This window comes from Trichinella spiralis, assembly GCF_000181795.1.
Source record: "Trichinella spiralis strain ISS 195 chromosome Unknown Scfld9, whole genome shotgun sequence".
Lineage (NCBI taxonomy): Eukaryota > Metazoa > Nematoda > Enoplea > Trichinellida > Trichinellidae > Trichinella > Trichinella spiralis.
Genome location: NW_003526948.1, coordinates 5,006,389 through 5,025,050, shown reverse-complemented (window position 1 = coordinate 5,025,050; position 18,662 = coordinate 5,006,389). Strand labels below are relative to the sequence as shown.

Below are 18,662 nucleotides of genomic sequence, written 5' to 3'. Positions count from 1 at the left end.
AACAGATATGTTGGCTGGCAAACATGGTTTTACACAACAAGCAGATAATATTTTCAATGAGATTGTTTTCTTATCAAAATTCTGATGTTTACAAAGTGTCAAATGAATAAATAGAATAGAAGAGAATAGATAAATAGCGTTAATGCTTAATTAAATTGATATGTTTGAAATTATAAACGGCCATTGTGTCGTTGAAAATTTTCACTTTGACAAGTAAAGAGTTGTTTGTGCGTAGAAATTTGAAAAACTGAAATGAGTTGAATAGCAACGAAAAGCTTTTGCGGAAATTCAATCCGTAATCCAGTAAAACTTCCGCTTTATATATATATATATTTATTTATATATATTAACAAAATTTTGCATAATTTTCAATTAGATACAACTTGTATAGTTACAGTGGAAGAAATTTACGTAGCATGTTTTGTATTATAAGTGTCGAAATTCAAGTGCTGCCACCATTTCGTTCATATCTTCGAATTCACATTCACATAAAGCAAAGCAAGACAAATTTGCAAAATATAACTCTTACATCAATGACAAACAAATAATTTTCAGCCCAATGAGTAATGTTTTATCAAATTGATAAGTATTGTTTATAAATGAGTGTTAAAAAGAAAAAAAAGTGAATACTTGGACATGGTAGATGAAAATAATAATGGTCGAAGAAGTCGATGAAACAGAACTCGCCCCTATAGTCACCAGGTACTAGGGACAATTGTGCGAGGGTTGCTACTGGATGCTGTTGTCAGGCGTGGAACATTTTCAATGAATAAACTACAACTTCGCTGCGCATCTCTAATAGCTGGCAGTGTGTATTCACATTTGAGGCGTTTATTGGCAAAAGCAAACAACAAATCAGTAACAACAAACATTTCTGCAACGTTTGTGAAATTTACGCACCGCTTTTTCGAAAACAAACAACACACAACTAGTCGATCGCAAGCTTCACTCACAAAAAGCAGTTTAGCTTTGTCGACGTTCACTGAAGAAGTAGAGAAAAAGTTAGTTCATATTGCTATCAAAAAAAATAAACCATCTCATCTATTTTTTTCAATATAGACAACTTTTACAAACTATTATTTAATCAATTTTAATAGCTTTTTTCTTTTAAATAATCATTCATTAACTGAAATTTATCAGGGTAAACTGAAAATTTTGTTAAAACCTGCATTTCACTATAAAAACAAAAAATACAGTAATCATAATGACAATTGTTTCAAATTATCTGTTACTCATGCAAATGTTTCCCCTATTGATATGAAACGAAAACAACAAAACAACAGTAGAATAATATTTCTTTATTGAAATTTTATCTACAAAATAACCAACGTACACGTGTCAATGGATTATGTGCAAAAGTTCTACGTGGAGGAAATTTTGCACGGTCAATTTAAAAAAAAACTGTAGCATCCATTATGCAAAACAACAAAAAAAAACATCAAATACATACACACATACATGCACATCCAAAAAATCTCCCATACCAGCGCTGAACACTTTGTTGTATAGTACAATTCATTCCACCACGGCAGCGCTATTTTTCACACTTACCGAAATCAACGGCGACACCAACATAACACCAACATGGCCACCGTATATATGTGTGTGGGTGGGTGGGTTGTTGAATAATCTGGATATGCATGCGTCTGTGGGTGTGTATGCTTCAGTAACTGAATATCACTGGAATGGCTCTTCCAAGTGATACCGAAGCAATGACCGGAAATTTAATAAGAGGAGAAATACAGCATCATTTTGCTGTGATTGTCCTCATTGAGCAAGAAAATGTTGAGGTTAAAAAATCCAAGGAGATCCTCCATTAACAGGCAACGCATATTATGCACACAACAGTGGTCAATAAAGTACTGCCGGACCGTGCCAAGTGACACAAAATTAACAATAATTTGACATCAACATAGCTGAGGTAAAAGTAAATTTTTGGACAGAGTCACAGAGTAAAATTGTTTTTCTCTTAAAAGTACAGATAATACTAAAAAAAATAAAACTACGACAGGTGAAAAACAGTCTGCTTGCATTGGGCTAAATGTTAAAAGTATGCAAGCGATTCACATTTGCAATTTAAAATCCACTACATAAACTGAAGTCATCACTGATATAATACATAATCTTTCAGTAGTTCTGGCAACTCCAGCCCGTCGATATTTTCGCGCGAAGGCTTTTTCATCTGTTTGCGAATTTCTCGACGACAAATTACACTTAAACACAGCGGTCGCGCTGTAAAACAGAAAAAATAAATAAAAACAATGAAATTTTCATTAAAAAATTAATGTTTCAAATATTAAGCTAACTTCAAAAAAAAAAGATAAACTGGGCAAAAAATATATTTGCCGAACGAAAAAAATTTAACTGATAAAATAATATTTCACAACCAAATCCAATCAATTCATCAAAGAACCATTATTATTGAAAACATCTTGTACACATTTTCGCATCTATTGCAGTTTTAGTCTTTATAACAAAATGAAAATAACATTTCGTACGCTTTTACGAACAGAGTGGATGGATAATTCGGATTCATTGCACAATCAAAGTTACAAATTTGCTACAGAAAAATTAAATTAAATTAAACGCAAAAATCAATGCTAAAATATATACAATACGTGTTCACTTATTTATTTACAAAACATGCTTAATAACTTTCAGAAAGTATAAAATACCAACTTAGCCAACTGTAATGAAATAACTAATATACATGACACCTGAATTGAACACTTAATACAAAATGAAAAGAGTCAGCTAAAACAAAATAATAATAATAAAGTTACATCATAAAGAACTGATAACGATAATTATATAATGAAAAGCAAAAAAAAACTTACGAGCTAAACCACCAAGATACTGCAGAGTGACTTCACAGTGGCCCCACACGGCAGAGACAATTGGATAAACTTTACTTCCTCGAAGAAACTCGAAAGCAACTCCCAAAAATGTGTCATCAGCAAAAAAGCTGAGCGTACCCTCGTCCATGTCCAAAATCATGAGAAAATCTTGTGGTACTACGTAATCTTCAATTTCATCAATAGAATTCGGATAGTCGCTGGCAGTTTCAGAGCGCCAGTCATGGTAGAGCTTCTTCCTACCAATATCCCAACCCCAAGAGTCGGCCGAAGAACCAACCAAAGAGCAATAACCAGCAGAACATAGAGGGGCTTTGGCGGTAGCGACGCCAATCACAGCATGAGTGCCCCGTTGGCACACAGGCCAAGTGACTTTCCAAACGTGAAAACCCTCCGTGTAACCGACCTTGCCGCGAATGGAGTCTGTACTCTGGGCAACCGGATATCGATGGAATGTCAAAGGATCATCTTCTTTGACATAAATATTATAACTGCAATCCGCAGGATTCCAAGAATTTGCCTTCTGAAAAAAATAACCCAAACCATAATACATAAACAAAATAAATAAAAACAAATAAAACAAAAATTAAATTCCATAAACCACTGCAAAAAACAAATGACGTGCATTTTTCAGTTTCGTGTTATAAATAATAACATAAACATAAAATATTTCTGCTTCAATGAAATTAGAGACCGAAAAAACTTGCACATTTCAACTGACAAATACGTCACACTGAATATTAGCAATAATTGAAAATATAAAAACTGGATCAATAATTAGAACGTCAGTTGCTACAACATGTGCGAACATGTCAGCATTTTGTGAAAATTTTTAATGCAAAAATGTTCACTTTAAAGTTGCTAAAATCAAATGTCACTTCAATTTCCAAAAAAAAAATCAAAGCATGCGAATAAAATCAATTTTGAATTTATTAAATAAAAGAAATAATAACATCACCAAATAAATAAATAAATAAATATTCATACATCATTTCATGAATAAATACATGAAAAGGGAATTAAATATTGTATTAAACAATCTTCCTTGTTTCCTAATCAAACGGAAGAAACATTACACAAAAGTGAAACTGATGCATTTATTTCCTAATGTATGTTCAATCATTTAATAATTTGCAACTAATAATGCATAATGCACTTTTCACTTCATTACTGTTGCAAAAAAATTTCAACAAAATTATTTTATTCATCTCAACTGACTACTTTCGAATCGTCGTTCTGTGTAATTAAAGAATAAAAATAGAAATGTTGCATTAACACAGCTGCTTCATTCATTCTCAAAATATCTGTGTAATCATTGCATAACAGTAGTTGATTTTACCATTCTAAACATTTAAACTGATGCTACATTATTGTTTATAATTATGTCTGATTGATAATATTTAAATTTTCTCATGTATCGGCATTCAGTGAATAATGAGCATAAATAATTTTCCAAATAAATCATTACCAAATTAAAAATAGTGCATCCATCTTTCCAACAACTATTTAAAATCACATTTACATTTTTAACATTCACAAGATTTACATCAATTATTACCTGCACCTCAACTGACGGCAGCTCAGAATTCAAGATAATGTCGAGACGACTTGGACAAACATAGTGCCGATAACCTGGATAACCGAAATCAGTGTTGGTGTCGTTTATTGATAGGCAGAGGCCATTTTCCAACACTGATCCACCCAATCTGCGATCGAATTGTCCTGCTGGCAATTTGTGACCCATTGCTGTCGTACAATCTGAATATAAATAGATCATTAAATTCTTTTTTCTTTCTACTCAAAACTTTCACTTTCGCAAACAAAAGTCTCACATCACAACTGCTAACTTAAATCACAAAACAATCTACCAACAGAATTTAATAACCTTTACAGCTGGTTCCCCATTAATGAAATGATCAGTTGAACTTCTTTTACATCTTTCTAATCTTTACATATATAAACAAAAGTAAAAACTAAAAATTTAAATCAAATCTGTAAATAAGAAAATTCACATAAATTAAAATTGTTCAGCTTATCAAAATTAAGCAAGAACTGCTGCACTAACAATACACGTGCGATCTAATTTCGATAGGCAATACACATCCCGTAAGAATTAGGACATGTCCTCTTCGTGCTAAGTAGAGCAGAGGTAGCCTGCATCATGCTTGCAGCATTTATTTACTGAAAATTTGTGTTAGCCCAACAAACAACAAAGATTAAAGCAAGTCTAAACGAGACAGCACAAAGCACTTGGCATAGGAGAATTGTAAGATACAACACAATAAACAAAGTATAAATTAAAAAAACGATAAATACAATCGTATATAAATAAACAGAATTTAAAAAGTGCAGCCTTCTGGACAAAAGCGAGATTAAAATCTACATGACATTACATCAAAAAACATCCTTTCGAGTGAAGAAAATAGGTCAATTACAGTAACATAAGAAATCAAGATAACGCTTTACAACATGAAGAAAATTCTTATTCAGAGTGTATTTTGTGAAACTGAATGATGAAATTAAATTTGCACACAGTTGGCAATTTGAAACGAGCCAAAATGTTTCGCTTTCGAGTCACAGCAAACAGAAATGAAATTTCATTCAGCATTTACATGGAAATATTACAAATATATAGAGGACAGAAATAAATAATCAAACAAGAACACAAAAATAATGACATCAAAAATTTTAAATAATCAAAATTTGTGCATTATATAAAAATGCAATTACGTTGCACACAAAATTAAAGCTTCGTGCTGTTTGAAAACAAAAAAAGTAAAACAAATACGTCATGACGCAAACACAGAAAAAAACAAAATTATTTAACACAAATGCAAATGACATTTAGGAAAAACTTTACATTACATTTCATTCGCATTAAATAATGGTTACCCAAACTTGATTTTCAATTAAAAATACAGTACACATATGAATGATGAAAGCTTAAACAACTTGAGTGAGATGTTTTAAAGGGAATGCAGAAATGAAATGCTTCACAGAAAATTTTCAAAAATGGAACTGGAAAAATAAATGCAATTTATCATAATAATTTCATATTAGTCTCATAATAAATATCTAGCTGAAGAGATGCGTAAGTAATGAATGTTGGAATCACAGTCAAAGCATAAAATGTCTAGCAGAATAATATCATAACTAATGATACATTGATGTCGACATTAATTGAAAAAATTGATTAATATTTAACAAAATCGCCATAGTGGGCGTCTAACCGTTACTACCGTCAAATTTACTATCGTAAATAATACAAAAGTCACAACTTTGCACCAAACGGTAACTAATAAAACAATAAACAAAAAATATACAGAAATACTATACCCGAATCAGAAATGGTAAACTAAACTAGCCATTGCATACTTCATAATAAGTGATATGAAGAACTGGAATTTCAAGAGAATAAATTTACAACTGTTTTTAGGAATATTAAATTTTAGAAAACTAAGACAAACTAATTCTGACGTAATCATTAATAAATAATAAATTGAAGTACATATCCAAGCACCTTTTTAACAATTGGACGCGGAATAAAAAAAAGAATAAAAAACGGAATGAAAAGAATAAAAAACGCATAAACTGACGCAAAAAAATAAAATAATACACTGCCTTTACCTTCTAGCTCAATACGGATTACAACTTACTGTAAGGAATAACCTGATTATCAATGCATAATTTTATAAAAATATATTTCATTTTTTAATTTTTTATAGTTATTTGTATCTTTATGAAAACAATTATAATTTAGGTATTACGTTATAAATTTATAAGGGAGGCTTGTATTAGCGAAGCACTTTTCTGTTGCTGTTCGTAGCTTAGTTTCTGACGCGTGAGTTTTTGGCATAAAATTTATCATTTATTTTTGCTAGTGTGAATTTGAATATTTGCATATTAATCAATTTAATGCAACGAGACAACTGGAAAATTCATCAATTGCACGTTCAGTGAAAGAAACTAATAATAGGTTTTCAGTGTTTTATTTACTGTTTTTTTTTATTAATAGTAAATCACTGAGAAATACAATTTTGTTATCCGACGTTCACGCATATTTCATCAGTACTGAAAATCTATGATGTATTGTTCAATTTTATTAAAAATGAAAACAATAAATTGTTCTTTGTTTTTTAAAGTATCTTCCGACAAGTCAATTACTTTATATTTATGGATAAGATCTTGTAGAGGGTGTAAGAATGGGAAAGCAAAATTTTGTGCATGAGAAAGTTTAAATGTTTAAAAGTAAATGCAGAATGTACTATTACTACACGAGTGTGCTTGTATTCCAGAAATTCGCTTTAAAAAATTGTAAAACAAACATTTAATTAACGAATGAGATTGTTTTGGAAATAATGACAGACGCATTGAATTACCTTTTTTCTGCAAAAGCATATTTTTGTTTTCAGAACATTTCGTATTCAGAACATATATATATATAGTAGATCATCACCAACCCTCTGCAAAAGCCTTTATTGTAAAATATGTTTGACAAAATATACTGGAATTTTTGCCCTACTCTGCTTTAAATGGAAATTGACTATTGAAAAGTGATATTTGAAGACAGGTTGTTTATTCTTGTTGCACTAATTTTCATCGCAGTGTTGAGTAAACGTTTAAATCGCATTAATTCACCCAAGAGCATTTTTAAATTTTGAATACATTATTTATACACATGTAAAGTTGTGATTTTGGAGAAAACACAAAAATTACCACTGGCTAGTAAAGTTTGAAATGAACAATCAGTTTGTCCATATTTCGAAAATGCATCTCAAAAATAAACAAAATCTATCGATTAAAAAAGTAATTATTAATTTGCTACTATCAAATAAATAAATAAAACATAATTTTCAGTTTTTTGCATTCTGCAATACAGTAATCTGTCGAAAAAACCTGTTTTAATTTGAGGAAGTAATTTGTACTGTAAGTGTCGAAACTTTGCCGAATATTTCTTCTCCATCTGACAATAAAAACGGAAGATGACAAAAAAATTTCAAAATACTTTCATCCATTTATTTATTTTATAATTTTAATATATTTTTTTCATTTTGTCAATTGTTTGTTGGCAAAATGAGACGACAAAAAAACCCATGCATCATTCAAAAGGGATGTAATGAATACGAATTATTTCATGAAGTTCATGAAAACAATAAATTTGTATAAATTTTTTTTCAACTTTAAAATATTCTTTTCCTTTTTTTCGTAATTTCAGCGAAAAGAAATATTTTTTTGGTGCAGAAGAAGAATTACAATAATGTAAATCAGAAGGTAAAAAAGTATGATTCACAGAGAGTATGGAAAATGAAATTAAAAAACGGGAAACAACAGCCCCTCAGAAATTATAACGAATTAAATTATGATTTAAGAAAAAATCAAAAGAAATTTGTTATTTGATGGGTTTTCATTAATCACAATAAGATAGTGTTGAATACAACAAGCGGTGGTACAATTTTCTCGGTGGGGTGTGGTAGATGGAGAGCAGGAAATTTATGTCAGTGTTGTAAAATCACATATTGAGAAGTTGATGCTCAATTTAACGGACCGTCCACTAATAGCTTTCATCAAATTGTGCGTCCGTTTTGGTGTCAGGCGACAAAGGTGACCAAGAAATTAGAGTACAAGGCTGCAATATATTACAATACAGGTGGTGGTAAAACTTGAAAACGGTTTAAAGAAGGAAGCTGTAATTGTAAACTAGTTTACTGCCGTTGACATCTATCTATCTATCTATCTATCTGCACGTAATGATTTGCCAATTCATTCTCTTTCTTGGTCTTTTTTCTTACGGTTCCATTGCAGTTGCAGGCAGTTCGCGTTTTGCCGTTGCCTCAGCTACACCGGTCTAGCTATTTTTGAGCGCAACTTTGGCCCGCTCTCTTCACATCTACTGCGGCAACGAAATCCCACAAAAAATATATTAAAATAATATCTTTCCCCAAGTAATTTTCAAAACACAACAACAACAACAACAACAACAACAACAATATGTAAGTATTATTTATTATTTGCTCATTTTCAGCTGATTTTTCTTTTTGTTTCGGATATTGCTCGTGCGGAAAATTTTAATTTTTTAGGAAAATTTCATTTAAAAAAAAAGAATAATACACACGTATACATGTAGTTTAATTATTGTACAGTTTCTTATTTGTAATAATTGACAATCATTTCAAACAACAATACTTGCACTCTCGATGTTCATGACACATGACGACAATAAATGACGCAAACAATGCGTGTTTCGAGTTGTCTTCTTACTCGTTGGCTGTCAACATAAACTGAAAAGCAATGTCAAACAGTGCAATCAACCAAATGATATGAATCATTTTTATTTTTCATTACCATTTGCAATAATTTTTTGTTCATTTTAATCCCGTCGTTCAGCTTGCAAATTTCAACTCCTTTTCACACAGCCTACGCGGTCCCTGTTCAAAATACGTTTTCTTCAATTTGTATGGCAGTTGGGTGAAAAAAATAATTTACAATTTTGACCAAGATCGTGTTTCGAAATATTGAAGTTACAAAAACAGAAGAAATCTTGGATATCCATCATTCGGAAAAACGCCATTTACAGTATTGATTTTTTACATAATGTTCACACGGTGAGAAAATAATAAATATTTCAAATTAAACAATCACATTTTCAGAAATGATTCAAAAAATTACAACAAAATACGTCACAAGCAAGTTTTTATCGAAGCTTTTTTTTATATTTGATTGTAATTGAAAAAAATGAATTGTAATATTTTCGAACTTGATTATTTTTTTTTCAAAATTCACTCCCAACTACCGACAATGGACAATTTTTCAAATTTCTAAATTCTTCTACACACCCCCCAAAAAAACAAATGAATTTTAATTTTATTATAAAAAAACAATACGCGATCGATATTTCTTTCTCATTTTCTGCTGTTGGTGTTTTTTGGGTTTTATTTTAATTATCGTTCTGTTAATTTTGGTCGACCCGTGACGGCGATGGTGAAACGGGGTTAGAGTTTTCGGTGCCCGGGTCGCGTTTCATAAAAGGGCACCACCCCACCGCAGCGTTGGGTCAGTTTTTGCTCGACGATGGAAAAAGAGCCGCTTGAAAAATTAGTTCACCAACAATTTCAACTAACAAACAGAGCGTTGAAAGTGCTCACTGTTTCCTACTGTACAATTTTCTTCCTTCGAGTAAATAGGTCGCAGAAACTGCCAGCCGGTCACCAGCCATCTTGTGATGTGAATTCTTTCTTTTTTTTTTAAATTTTGAATGAATATTTTTCAAAAAAAATTTCAAACAGAAAGCAAGCAAAATTGTTTCGATGGAAAAATTTGAAATATACGGTTCCGAGTGAAAATTTGCGAGGATTCTTGTTTCACATATACACAAACAAAAAAGCAAAAAAAATATAAAATCATCTTTTTTTAATATTACAAAAATTTAATTTGAACTTTTAAAATAACTAATATTCATTCTGTTAATCAACTGATCTTTACAGTCATACTGATGCTAGTATTGATGAACAAGTTGCGCTGAAACATTTCAATCGAATTGCATTTGTATATATATATATATATATATATATACTTGCAAAAGTGATGCCACAAATTAATTACAGAAAATATTATAGATTTCGATGAATCCAACAATGCATCTAGTGTACACCACGCTACTGTTGCTGTACGTCGACAGAGTGATGGGCATCTCAAAATGCAATCCGCGTCTGCCGCATTGTCGTGTATCCCAAAATTCGAAACCCTATTCCAACCGTCCACCAACACCAGCTCAACAACAATCCAAGTGCAAACCAAAATACCTCATACCGGGAAAAGCTGTTGACTGCAGTGAGTAAATTGGACCAATAATTTATACAATCAAAACCAAAGCATAATCTGCCAATTGATGAAATTTGGTGGTTGTTCATTTTTAGCCAAAACCAGCAGCCAGAAGGTCATGTACATCGACCCAAAGTCGGTTGTGATCACGCCGAATCCGATCAAAATACCCGGATGCTTCACGCTGGAAATGACCACGCATATCAAAGAACAAAAATTGCACAAAAGCTTTTTCGCCAAAATTGAATACACATGGTGGAATTTGCCACAATTTTCCCAGCTGCCGTGCCAAAACGCGACGGCCAACGGATGCGGTGGTTATGGAAATAATTGGTAATATGCAAAAATAATTTTGAAAAAAACACAACAAATTCATTCCAATGAATATTTTGCAGCTATTATTGCGACATTTGCAACAGCTTGAAAGAAGTTGGCAAAAAAGCCCAAGACGCAAAATCCACCAGCATCCTGTCCCAGTTCAAGGATGTGAGCTGCCCGACCGAGACCGGCTCTTACAAGCTGAAAAAGCAATTCTGCTTCCACGATTTCGGCGAACTGGACAAAGACGGCAACTGCGAGCTGGATTTCATCGAAAATGACCAAATCGCGAAAATTTACAAAGATGCTTTCCAAAATTTGCAACAGCTCGGCTACGTAAGCTAGGGTTTTTTTTTGTTTTCGCTCTTTTTACATTCAATTTCAGGGAACCGTCGTGGCCAAATTCACCCTGGCCCACAACGCCACGGCCGAACAGGAGAGGAAAAAAATCGACAAAGAGAAGCAGATCAAAATGGTCGTCGACCGTGAACTGGAAGCGAAAAGGAAAGAGAACGGCTGGAGCCTTTCCAACAGCGAATACATCGCTTTCCGCGACTGGTACGTCAAAGCCAGGCAAGATTCGTGGCACAGGTGAGCAAGACCAACGCCCCAACCAAGCTGCATGCTTCGGATATGTGAAATTTCACTCCAACAGAAAAGAGTACGATAATTGCTTGAAAACAAAATTTACATTTCAGACAAGATTATTTGCCCTGGCTGTTGTATTACAACGAGATTGGTTGCTTGACGATAAGCTTCGATATTTGCGACAAGCAGCCGACGCCAGTCACTTCTGGCGATTCCTTGACATCACTTGGTCGTACATGGCAGTGCGTTTGAAAACCACATCGACACCACGAAAACAAATTGGAATAAAATATTATTCATCTTCAAAAAATTCTCCCATTTCAAAATCTGTTGACAATGTACAGGTTTTATTCAGCATATCACCGACGCTTTACTTTATAGAACATTTTCCAAAACGAAAAACAAAATATACAATTCAACAATAACCGTAATAAGCAATTTTATGGAAATAAACTGTACGTATTACTATTTTATTTTATAACTTCAAATTCCAATACTTTATACAGTGGACCCTCGATTGTGCGTTCTGGCGGAACCGCAAATGTCGAATTTTCGCGAATGCTTGGCGCTTCTATTCATACACCCCTCCTCTCCCGATGCTTTATAATTCTACGCAATTGTCTGAAATATCTGCAAGGAATATTATCACGGACCTATGCATTTTAAACATTTATCCCACATTTACTTTTTATTCATATTCATTTCATTGAGTGTATAACAGTGAAAATCATCGGTGTGCTTTTGCATGCAAGCTTGCCAGAAGTGGATGGACTGTCCGGCGCATCTTTTGCTATCGAAAAAACATTGTGCCTATAGTAGTTTCATGCATTACGTATTTACTAAAATTTTGCGTTATTTTCACGCTGTGTTGGACTGTGCTAGTATGAAAGCGGACGTTCTGCACTTTCATACATATCTGGGCCAGTTGCCAAGCTTCTGGAATCGCCTAACCGGTGCTGGCGTAAGCTAATCTCCCGTTCGCAGCGTCTCCCTTCCGCTCACCCTAACGCTTTTATTTTTCATCTTAGCATCAGTAGCGATTATTTAGTCTCCCAATTTGGTCAAGTCGTTATCACAACAGTTATGGTGTGGAGCCTCATATGCGGAAACAACCTTGCACTGCACCTGCAGATCCACAGCATACATGCATACTACGGTCTAAAAATAGGTTTTATCTTTTTGGCGGTTTTGAATTCCGTGAATGTTGAAGGTCGACTGTAATTAATTATTAATTATAGCCAATTTGAACTGATAAAAATACAAGTCAAAACATGAAACACACTATAACAATATTTTTTGCAACTTCTTGCTAGCAATTTTTTAACTGTTCAACATTTTGTTAACAATGAACAATTCCTTTAAACTTTTCAATGTGAAAGAAAATAAAATTTCAAGTAAAATACTAAAAAATACATTTTACAACAATTTTAAAGTCTCCATTTGTCAAGTGTTGATTAGTATGTTTATAATAATTAAAAAAAATTAACAATCGACAACATCATCTTATCCCATGAACATCTTCCTCAAAAGTCCACTTTATTGCTTTCTTAGAAAATTTGTTTACACTAATTAATTACTTACACTTCATGTAATATATGCTCCAATATCGTACTAAAATGCAAATATAAAACTCATTTTGTCCAGTATTACTCAATTCGAAAACTATCAAAAATAATTCAAAATTTGCATTCAGCTATGGCAATACGCAATACGCTTTTCATCCTCATCTTTTGCAAATTAAAAAGTACTCAATTATTGCTTGCATATGCAATGAAAATTCACTGAAATACCCACGACACGCAGCGTGATATTTCAATTTAAATCAAACAGTCATTGGTGAAAAATTGTACCATTCCACCACTTGTAACAATGCAAAACTTTTGACTAATATTAGACTAATAAGAATGAACTGAACATTACATAAGCAATAGTGTTTTAAGATAAGCAAACAAATTGCAGTGCGTCATCAAAGGTATGCTTATTCAATTCAAACAGATGTACACAACGTTCATCGTTAATATAAATAACAATAAATAAAAATAATTTGGCAACTCAAGAAAATATCAAAAATGTTTTAGAATATTATGATTTACAAAAAATTGTACATAAAATTTACTTACCTCATGCTTCATACGATCAAAGAAATATTATAATTTCAAAAAATTATGCAAAACAATATATACAACAGAAAAATGTGCATTGGTTAAACACGCAATAAATAAATGCAATAAAACAACTTTTACTTGTTTTGCAGAAAAATGAATTATCATTACATTTGATATTCACAAAATGTAATAATCAAGTTTAAACTTATACTGTAAATCTCTTAGTATTATTTTTAGTATGTGTTGCTTTATTTCAAGCTGATTACAAGCATCCTGAATACTATAACGCTTGAACTACTCAAACGATACAGGGAAAATATCTGAAATTGCACTTCATTTCTCTGTATGGAAGTTCAGTTTATGTGTATTTTTTAACATGTATCGTTGTTAAATTTGTCTCTATTTTTGCTGCAGTTGGATAATATTTGACGCAGTTCTTATTGTTTCTTATTATACGTTTCTCCTTGAATGGTTAATTCATTTTATGCTTTATTTTAGTTTAATTAATTGTATTTTTTATGTATATTTTAATCTTTATCAAAAAAAGTAGCTGGTTTTTCTAAAAATGGTATTCCATTAATAAATTTAATGTTTTGAATGTCATTTTTAAGACAAATATTCCGATATATTAGAACTGTATTTTGTATTTGTCATTTTCTCAAACTATTTAAGTATTGTTATTGCAGAACATTGACATACAGGAACAAAAACAAGCAAACTTTCTCCTGTATTTAATGATTAGAATTGTTGGTTTTATTGATGCATTACAAAATATTTTGTTTACTTCTCCTAGTTATGGGTCAGTGGTGGTCATCAGCTTATGAAGGTTGGATGGATCCGTCTATAAGACCTGATCGTCAAAGACCGCCATTATTTGATCCGTTATATGGATTTCCACGTGGTCGAAAAAAGCGCCAGATGATAGCCACCGACGAAGAAATGGATGCATGGCAACTGGAATATCGAGATAGAGATTACTGTGCTCATTTTTACATCAATCACCGTCGTTGTTTGGACAACAATCGACCATTTGCTTATTGGAATTGCAAGCATGAACGACACGAGTTAACAAAATGTGAGTGGGAGGATATGGTAATGCGTGTGAAAGAATTTGAAAGAGAAAGAAGATTGTTAAAAAAAGAAAAAATGCTGAAAGAAAAACAAGCTGCGGCTGCGGCTTAATAGTACTATATATGACTATTTCATGCTGTTTACACCATTTGTATATTTTATTTTGCATTTTTAATAGTAAAGTTTTTACTTAACTATGTGTAAATATTTTTGAAATACTGTACATAATGATATTCAAGATCATACACTTTTTGTAACAAAAAAGTTTTTCTCACAATTATCTCATTAAATGTAGTAAATGTAAAATTATTTCAAAGCTTTGGTATTAATATGACAAAATTTATTAATCTCCATTTTTAAATATGCCCCTTAGACGTTCCTGATTGAAATATACGCATAAAATTTTTTGCTACACAGTGACAGAATTACTGGAAGTTTAGTACAGTTACTGTATACAGTGGTGTCATCATATTTCATAATCACGCTTTTAATCTGAAACCAACATTCGGAAATATTCCGTTTAGAACAAAATCTAGGAAAGATAAAAACAACATCAAGAAAAATCTGAAAATAATCCCTCAACGTGGAAGACATTAAAGTACACTTAGCATTCGCAGATATGATTGTTCACAAAGTTGTGATGGGGTGACTTATATTTCTGCAAGAAGCGGAGTAAATGAAAACTCTAGTTCTTTATTCAGCGTGTCAATGGCCATTAACAAATTTAGAATAACGATGAATGACATCGATCAAAAAGGAGAATATAACAATAATGATTATGGCTAAACTGAAATTCTAACTATCCGCTACTAATGAAAAGATAAAAACGATAAATGAAAATTAGGGCGAAACAAAATGAGGAGCTGCGAACGTACGGTTGGTTTACGACGGGGTAGTCGTCGTTTGTCCGTTTGATTTTAGCCTTCCTTTTTTAACTGGCGGTTCACTGATGGGCCATACTGCATTGAACGATAATTGGCCGAATTATTTGGACAATTTTATTAGCTGCTTAGCTTTGGTCTGTCATTGAATTATGGTTCTCTATCTAATGTTGAACGAATACGGGGGCTCTGACACTGACTTATTTTATATAGACATGGATAATCATATTTTTTCTTTTCTACGAACACAGCTTTTCTGAGACAAATTTTATTGCTCAACTGTGAAAAATTGTAATATTTTCAAACTAGATTATTTAGGCTTCGTGCTTGAACTTCTTTACATTGGTCAGTTTTAGGTGTCAAAACGTGTGTGCTTCGAAGCATCAAATCAGTGGTTCCCAAAGTGGGGTCCATTCAGGCATTGTCGGGCGTCCACGGAGACATTTTCAGATGTCCACTCCTTCATTTTATTTAATTTCAATTGAAATTGCTAAGAACCGTCTGACATAACGCGCCACGTCGATGCTTCATTTACATATTCAGTTTATTTTATCAAAAACAACAACTACTCTACTTCCAAATCTCCTTACCGTACTCTGTCCTTTTCCCTGGACATTAAATGAACTTTAAGGGGTCCACGTCAACATGTGGGTTACTGGGGGGGGGGGGGTCCATAGCCAGTTCAACTTTGTCAACCACTGCATAGAACAATGATGATTCTTTTACGTTATAGGGAAAATTATGGTGATATTTTATATTCATTTCTTGTTAAATTATGGGCCCAATGAAATGTTTTAGCTTTACATTTTTTATCATTCATTTTCTTGTTGCTTTAGTAATTTTATTTCTTTAAATTTGAGCTGATCAGCACAATATTTTGTATACAAACTTTTCTGCTATTCGTTGTACGCGCTTTTATACCAACAAAAGCTAATATACCTCAAACACACAAATCAGAATGATAAATATTAAATGTGTACTGAGTTGAACTGAATTGGTTTAACATAATACATTATTATTATTATTGTTATATCAAAAGTCAGTCATTTCTTTTCTAATTTAGACATTAAAAGGTTGCCGTGGCACAATCTCAACTAATCGGGAAGCCACAGAAGTCATTTAGAGCAGTGACCATACCGCTATCGATGAAAAAGAGGCACATGCATTTTATAAATTTAAAAAGCATGATGAGCCTTAAAAGATCTGGGGCTAGTTCAACTAATATATGATGAGCTAACAGGAAATGCCTCCAGCAACTTAGAATCTGCCGGTCAGTTTCTGACGTGGAAGCAGCTCTGGGATTTGATGTGCAGAAACTAGGCCTGGAAATTCACACGCCTTTCGGCAACACGACAGGAACTGCCATTCACTGCTGACCAGGCCATGATAAAATCCGGTGAGCAATTTTTAATATATCATTCACTGACCAATGATATATTGTTTTTTGCTACTGAACTCTTGTGAAACTGGTGTGAAGCTGCTGGCTCAGAGTGACTGTTGGTGCGGGATGGGACCTTCAAGATTGTTCATCCTGGTACATCAGTTGTTTACCCTGAATTTGTCTCAGAAAAGCTGTGTTCATAAAAGAGAGAAATGATAATTTTATATGTCCATATATGGTAAGTCAGTGACTGAGCAGCCATACTAGTTGAACAGTTCATCTAATAGCAGATGAAGTTGAACAGCTAATAAAATTGCCCAAGTCATTTACCTAATTAGTGCTCAACGTGGTATAGTCAATCAGTGAACAGCCAATCAAAAATGGAGGGCCAAAATCGAGCAGACGAACGATAAGTAAATCGAGTACGGCAACTGCGGTCACATGATTCCTGAATAAATGGTAAGCTTGGCAACATGACCAAAGAAGTCTGAAAATGCGGAACGTGTGCTCCCAAGCTAGCCCATTCCAACACAGCGTAAGAATAACGCAAAATCTGAGTGCATTCCTAATGAATGATGCTGTAGGCGCATACAATAGCTAATGTCTGCCTATTGTTCATGCTCTGTTAGTTTGCTAAGCAGTCTTTTTCAGTTTAAACTGAGCCTGGTCCTCATATGAACTGTTACGCCTCTCTGTTTGTTATGGATTATAGCTAATTTTGTAAGAAATGAAAAAAAAAGAACTAACTTTCAATAACAATGTTTTTTGGACAACATGTGCCGGACAGTCCAACCACTCTGGCAAGCTTGTACGCAGCAATACACTAACAGTTTAGACTGTTATGCACTCAATCAAATGAAAAAAAACTGGGATGAATACTTAACCTGCAAATCAGTAGACCTTCTGTGATATCCCCTGCAGTTTTCAACCAGTTAAGTAAGACTGTGAGGCATCATCAGAGGGTATGGATAGAAAAAACAAGTATTAATAGAAATTCTACATTCGCAGTACCCCTGGAACTCATATATCTTGAATGTTGAAAGACAATTGTACTTCATACTGTATATGTAAGAAACAATATCAAAGTTAATCTTACAATTTTTACTGTCTCCAGAACATCATAAAGTAATGCTGATTAATAATTCTTATGCAAGTGCAACTCTATATTATGCATGTTTATGCAGATACATACACCCTCAATTACAGTATGTATACATTAAGTAATAAGAATGTTCAGGTACTTTTGATTTACAGTATACGATCATCAAATTAGTCAGCTTACCAACTGCGCGTCATACCTTATTGTGCAATTTAATTAAATAGTGGTAAGTTTTATTTCTTACTTACATATTTTCAACGTTTCACCTCTCTGTTTTCATTTTTCTGTCTGTTCGTTTGTTTTTATTTGCTATATTTATCATTCCTCCGGTGTTGAATCTCTCTTCGATTCATTTCTTCCTTTGGTAGCCCAAATTGTTCTATTTTTGAAGCGTTTAATTACATTTTTGGTAGGTCTGTCTCTAGGTAGTGCCATAAAGACGGTGGAAATGCATATTTTAAATGTTCAACGGGGTGGTTTTACTCGGTCCCGCTTTTCTCTCATTGGTCTTTGCCCACGCTATTTTATTAGACCGTCAAATCTTTG

General features: G+C 32.9%; 5 protein-coding genes across 5 annotated transcripts; 3 read left to right on the top strand and 2 right to left on the bottom strand.

Annotated features, from left to right (window-relative positions):
* Positions 1 to 695: 695 nt before the first annotated feature.
* Tsp_11133 (conserved hypothetical protein) lies at positions 696 to 1,642 on the bottom strand. Its single transcript, XM_003372059.1, has 2 exons — positions 1,552 to 1,642; positions 696 to 982 (listed from the first exon to the last, which is right to left on the bottom strand). The coding sequence occupies exons 1-2, from the start codon at positions 1,640 to 1,642 to the stop codon at positions 696 to 698; spliced, it is 378 nt and encodes a 125-aa protein (XP_003372107.1).
* A 421-nt stretch (positions 1,643 to 2,063) lies between these two features.
* Positions 2,064 to 6,711, bottom strand: Tsp_11134 (SPRY domain-containing SOCS box protein 1). Its single transcript, XM_003372058.1, has 8 exons — positions 6,623 to 6,711; positions 6,086 to 6,150; positions 4,414 to 4,613; positions 2,838 to 3,378; positions 2,711 to 2,754; positions 2,676 to 2,687; positions 2,490 to 2,560; positions 2,064 to 2,232 (listed from the first exon to the last, which is right to left on the bottom strand). The coding sequence occupies exons 1-8, from the start codon at positions 6,709 to 6,711 to the stop codon at positions 2,064 to 2,066; spliced, it is 1,191 nt and encodes a 396-aa protein (XP_003372106.1).
* Positions 6,712 to 10,474: 3,763 nt separating this feature from the next.
* On the top strand, positions 10,475 to 11,831 carry Tsp_11135 (conserved hypothetical protein). The gene is made up of 5 exons (XM_003372057.1): positions 10,475 to 10,682; positions 10,769 to 11,006; positions 11,069 to 11,327; positions 11,377 to 11,582; positions 11,690 to 11,831. The coding sequence occupies exons 1-5, from the start codon at positions 10,475 to 10,477 to the stop codon at positions 11,829 to 11,831; spliced, it is 1,053 nt and encodes a 350-aa protein (XP_003372105.1).
* Positions 11,832 to 12,324: 493 nt separating this feature from the next.
* Tsp_11136 (hypothetical protein) lies at positions 12,325 to 12,787 on the top strand. Its single transcript, XM_003372056.1, has 2 exons — positions 12,325 to 12,540; positions 12,617 to 12,787. The coding sequence occupies exons 1-2, from the start codon at positions 12,325 to 12,327 to the stop codon at positions 12,785 to 12,787; spliced, it is 387 nt and encodes a 128-aa protein (XP_003372104.1).
* A 1,692-nt stretch (positions 12,788 to 14,479) lies between these two features.
* Tsp_11137 (NADH dehydrogenase [ubiquinone] 1 beta subcomplex subunit 7) lies at positions 14,480 to 14,866 on the top strand. Its single transcript, XM_003372055.1, has one exon. It carries the CDS (start codon positions 14,480 to 14,482, stop codon positions 14,864 to 14,866), a length of 387 nt encoding a protein of 128 aa, XP_003372103.1.
* Positions 14,867 to 18,662: the final 3,796 nt, after the last annotated feature.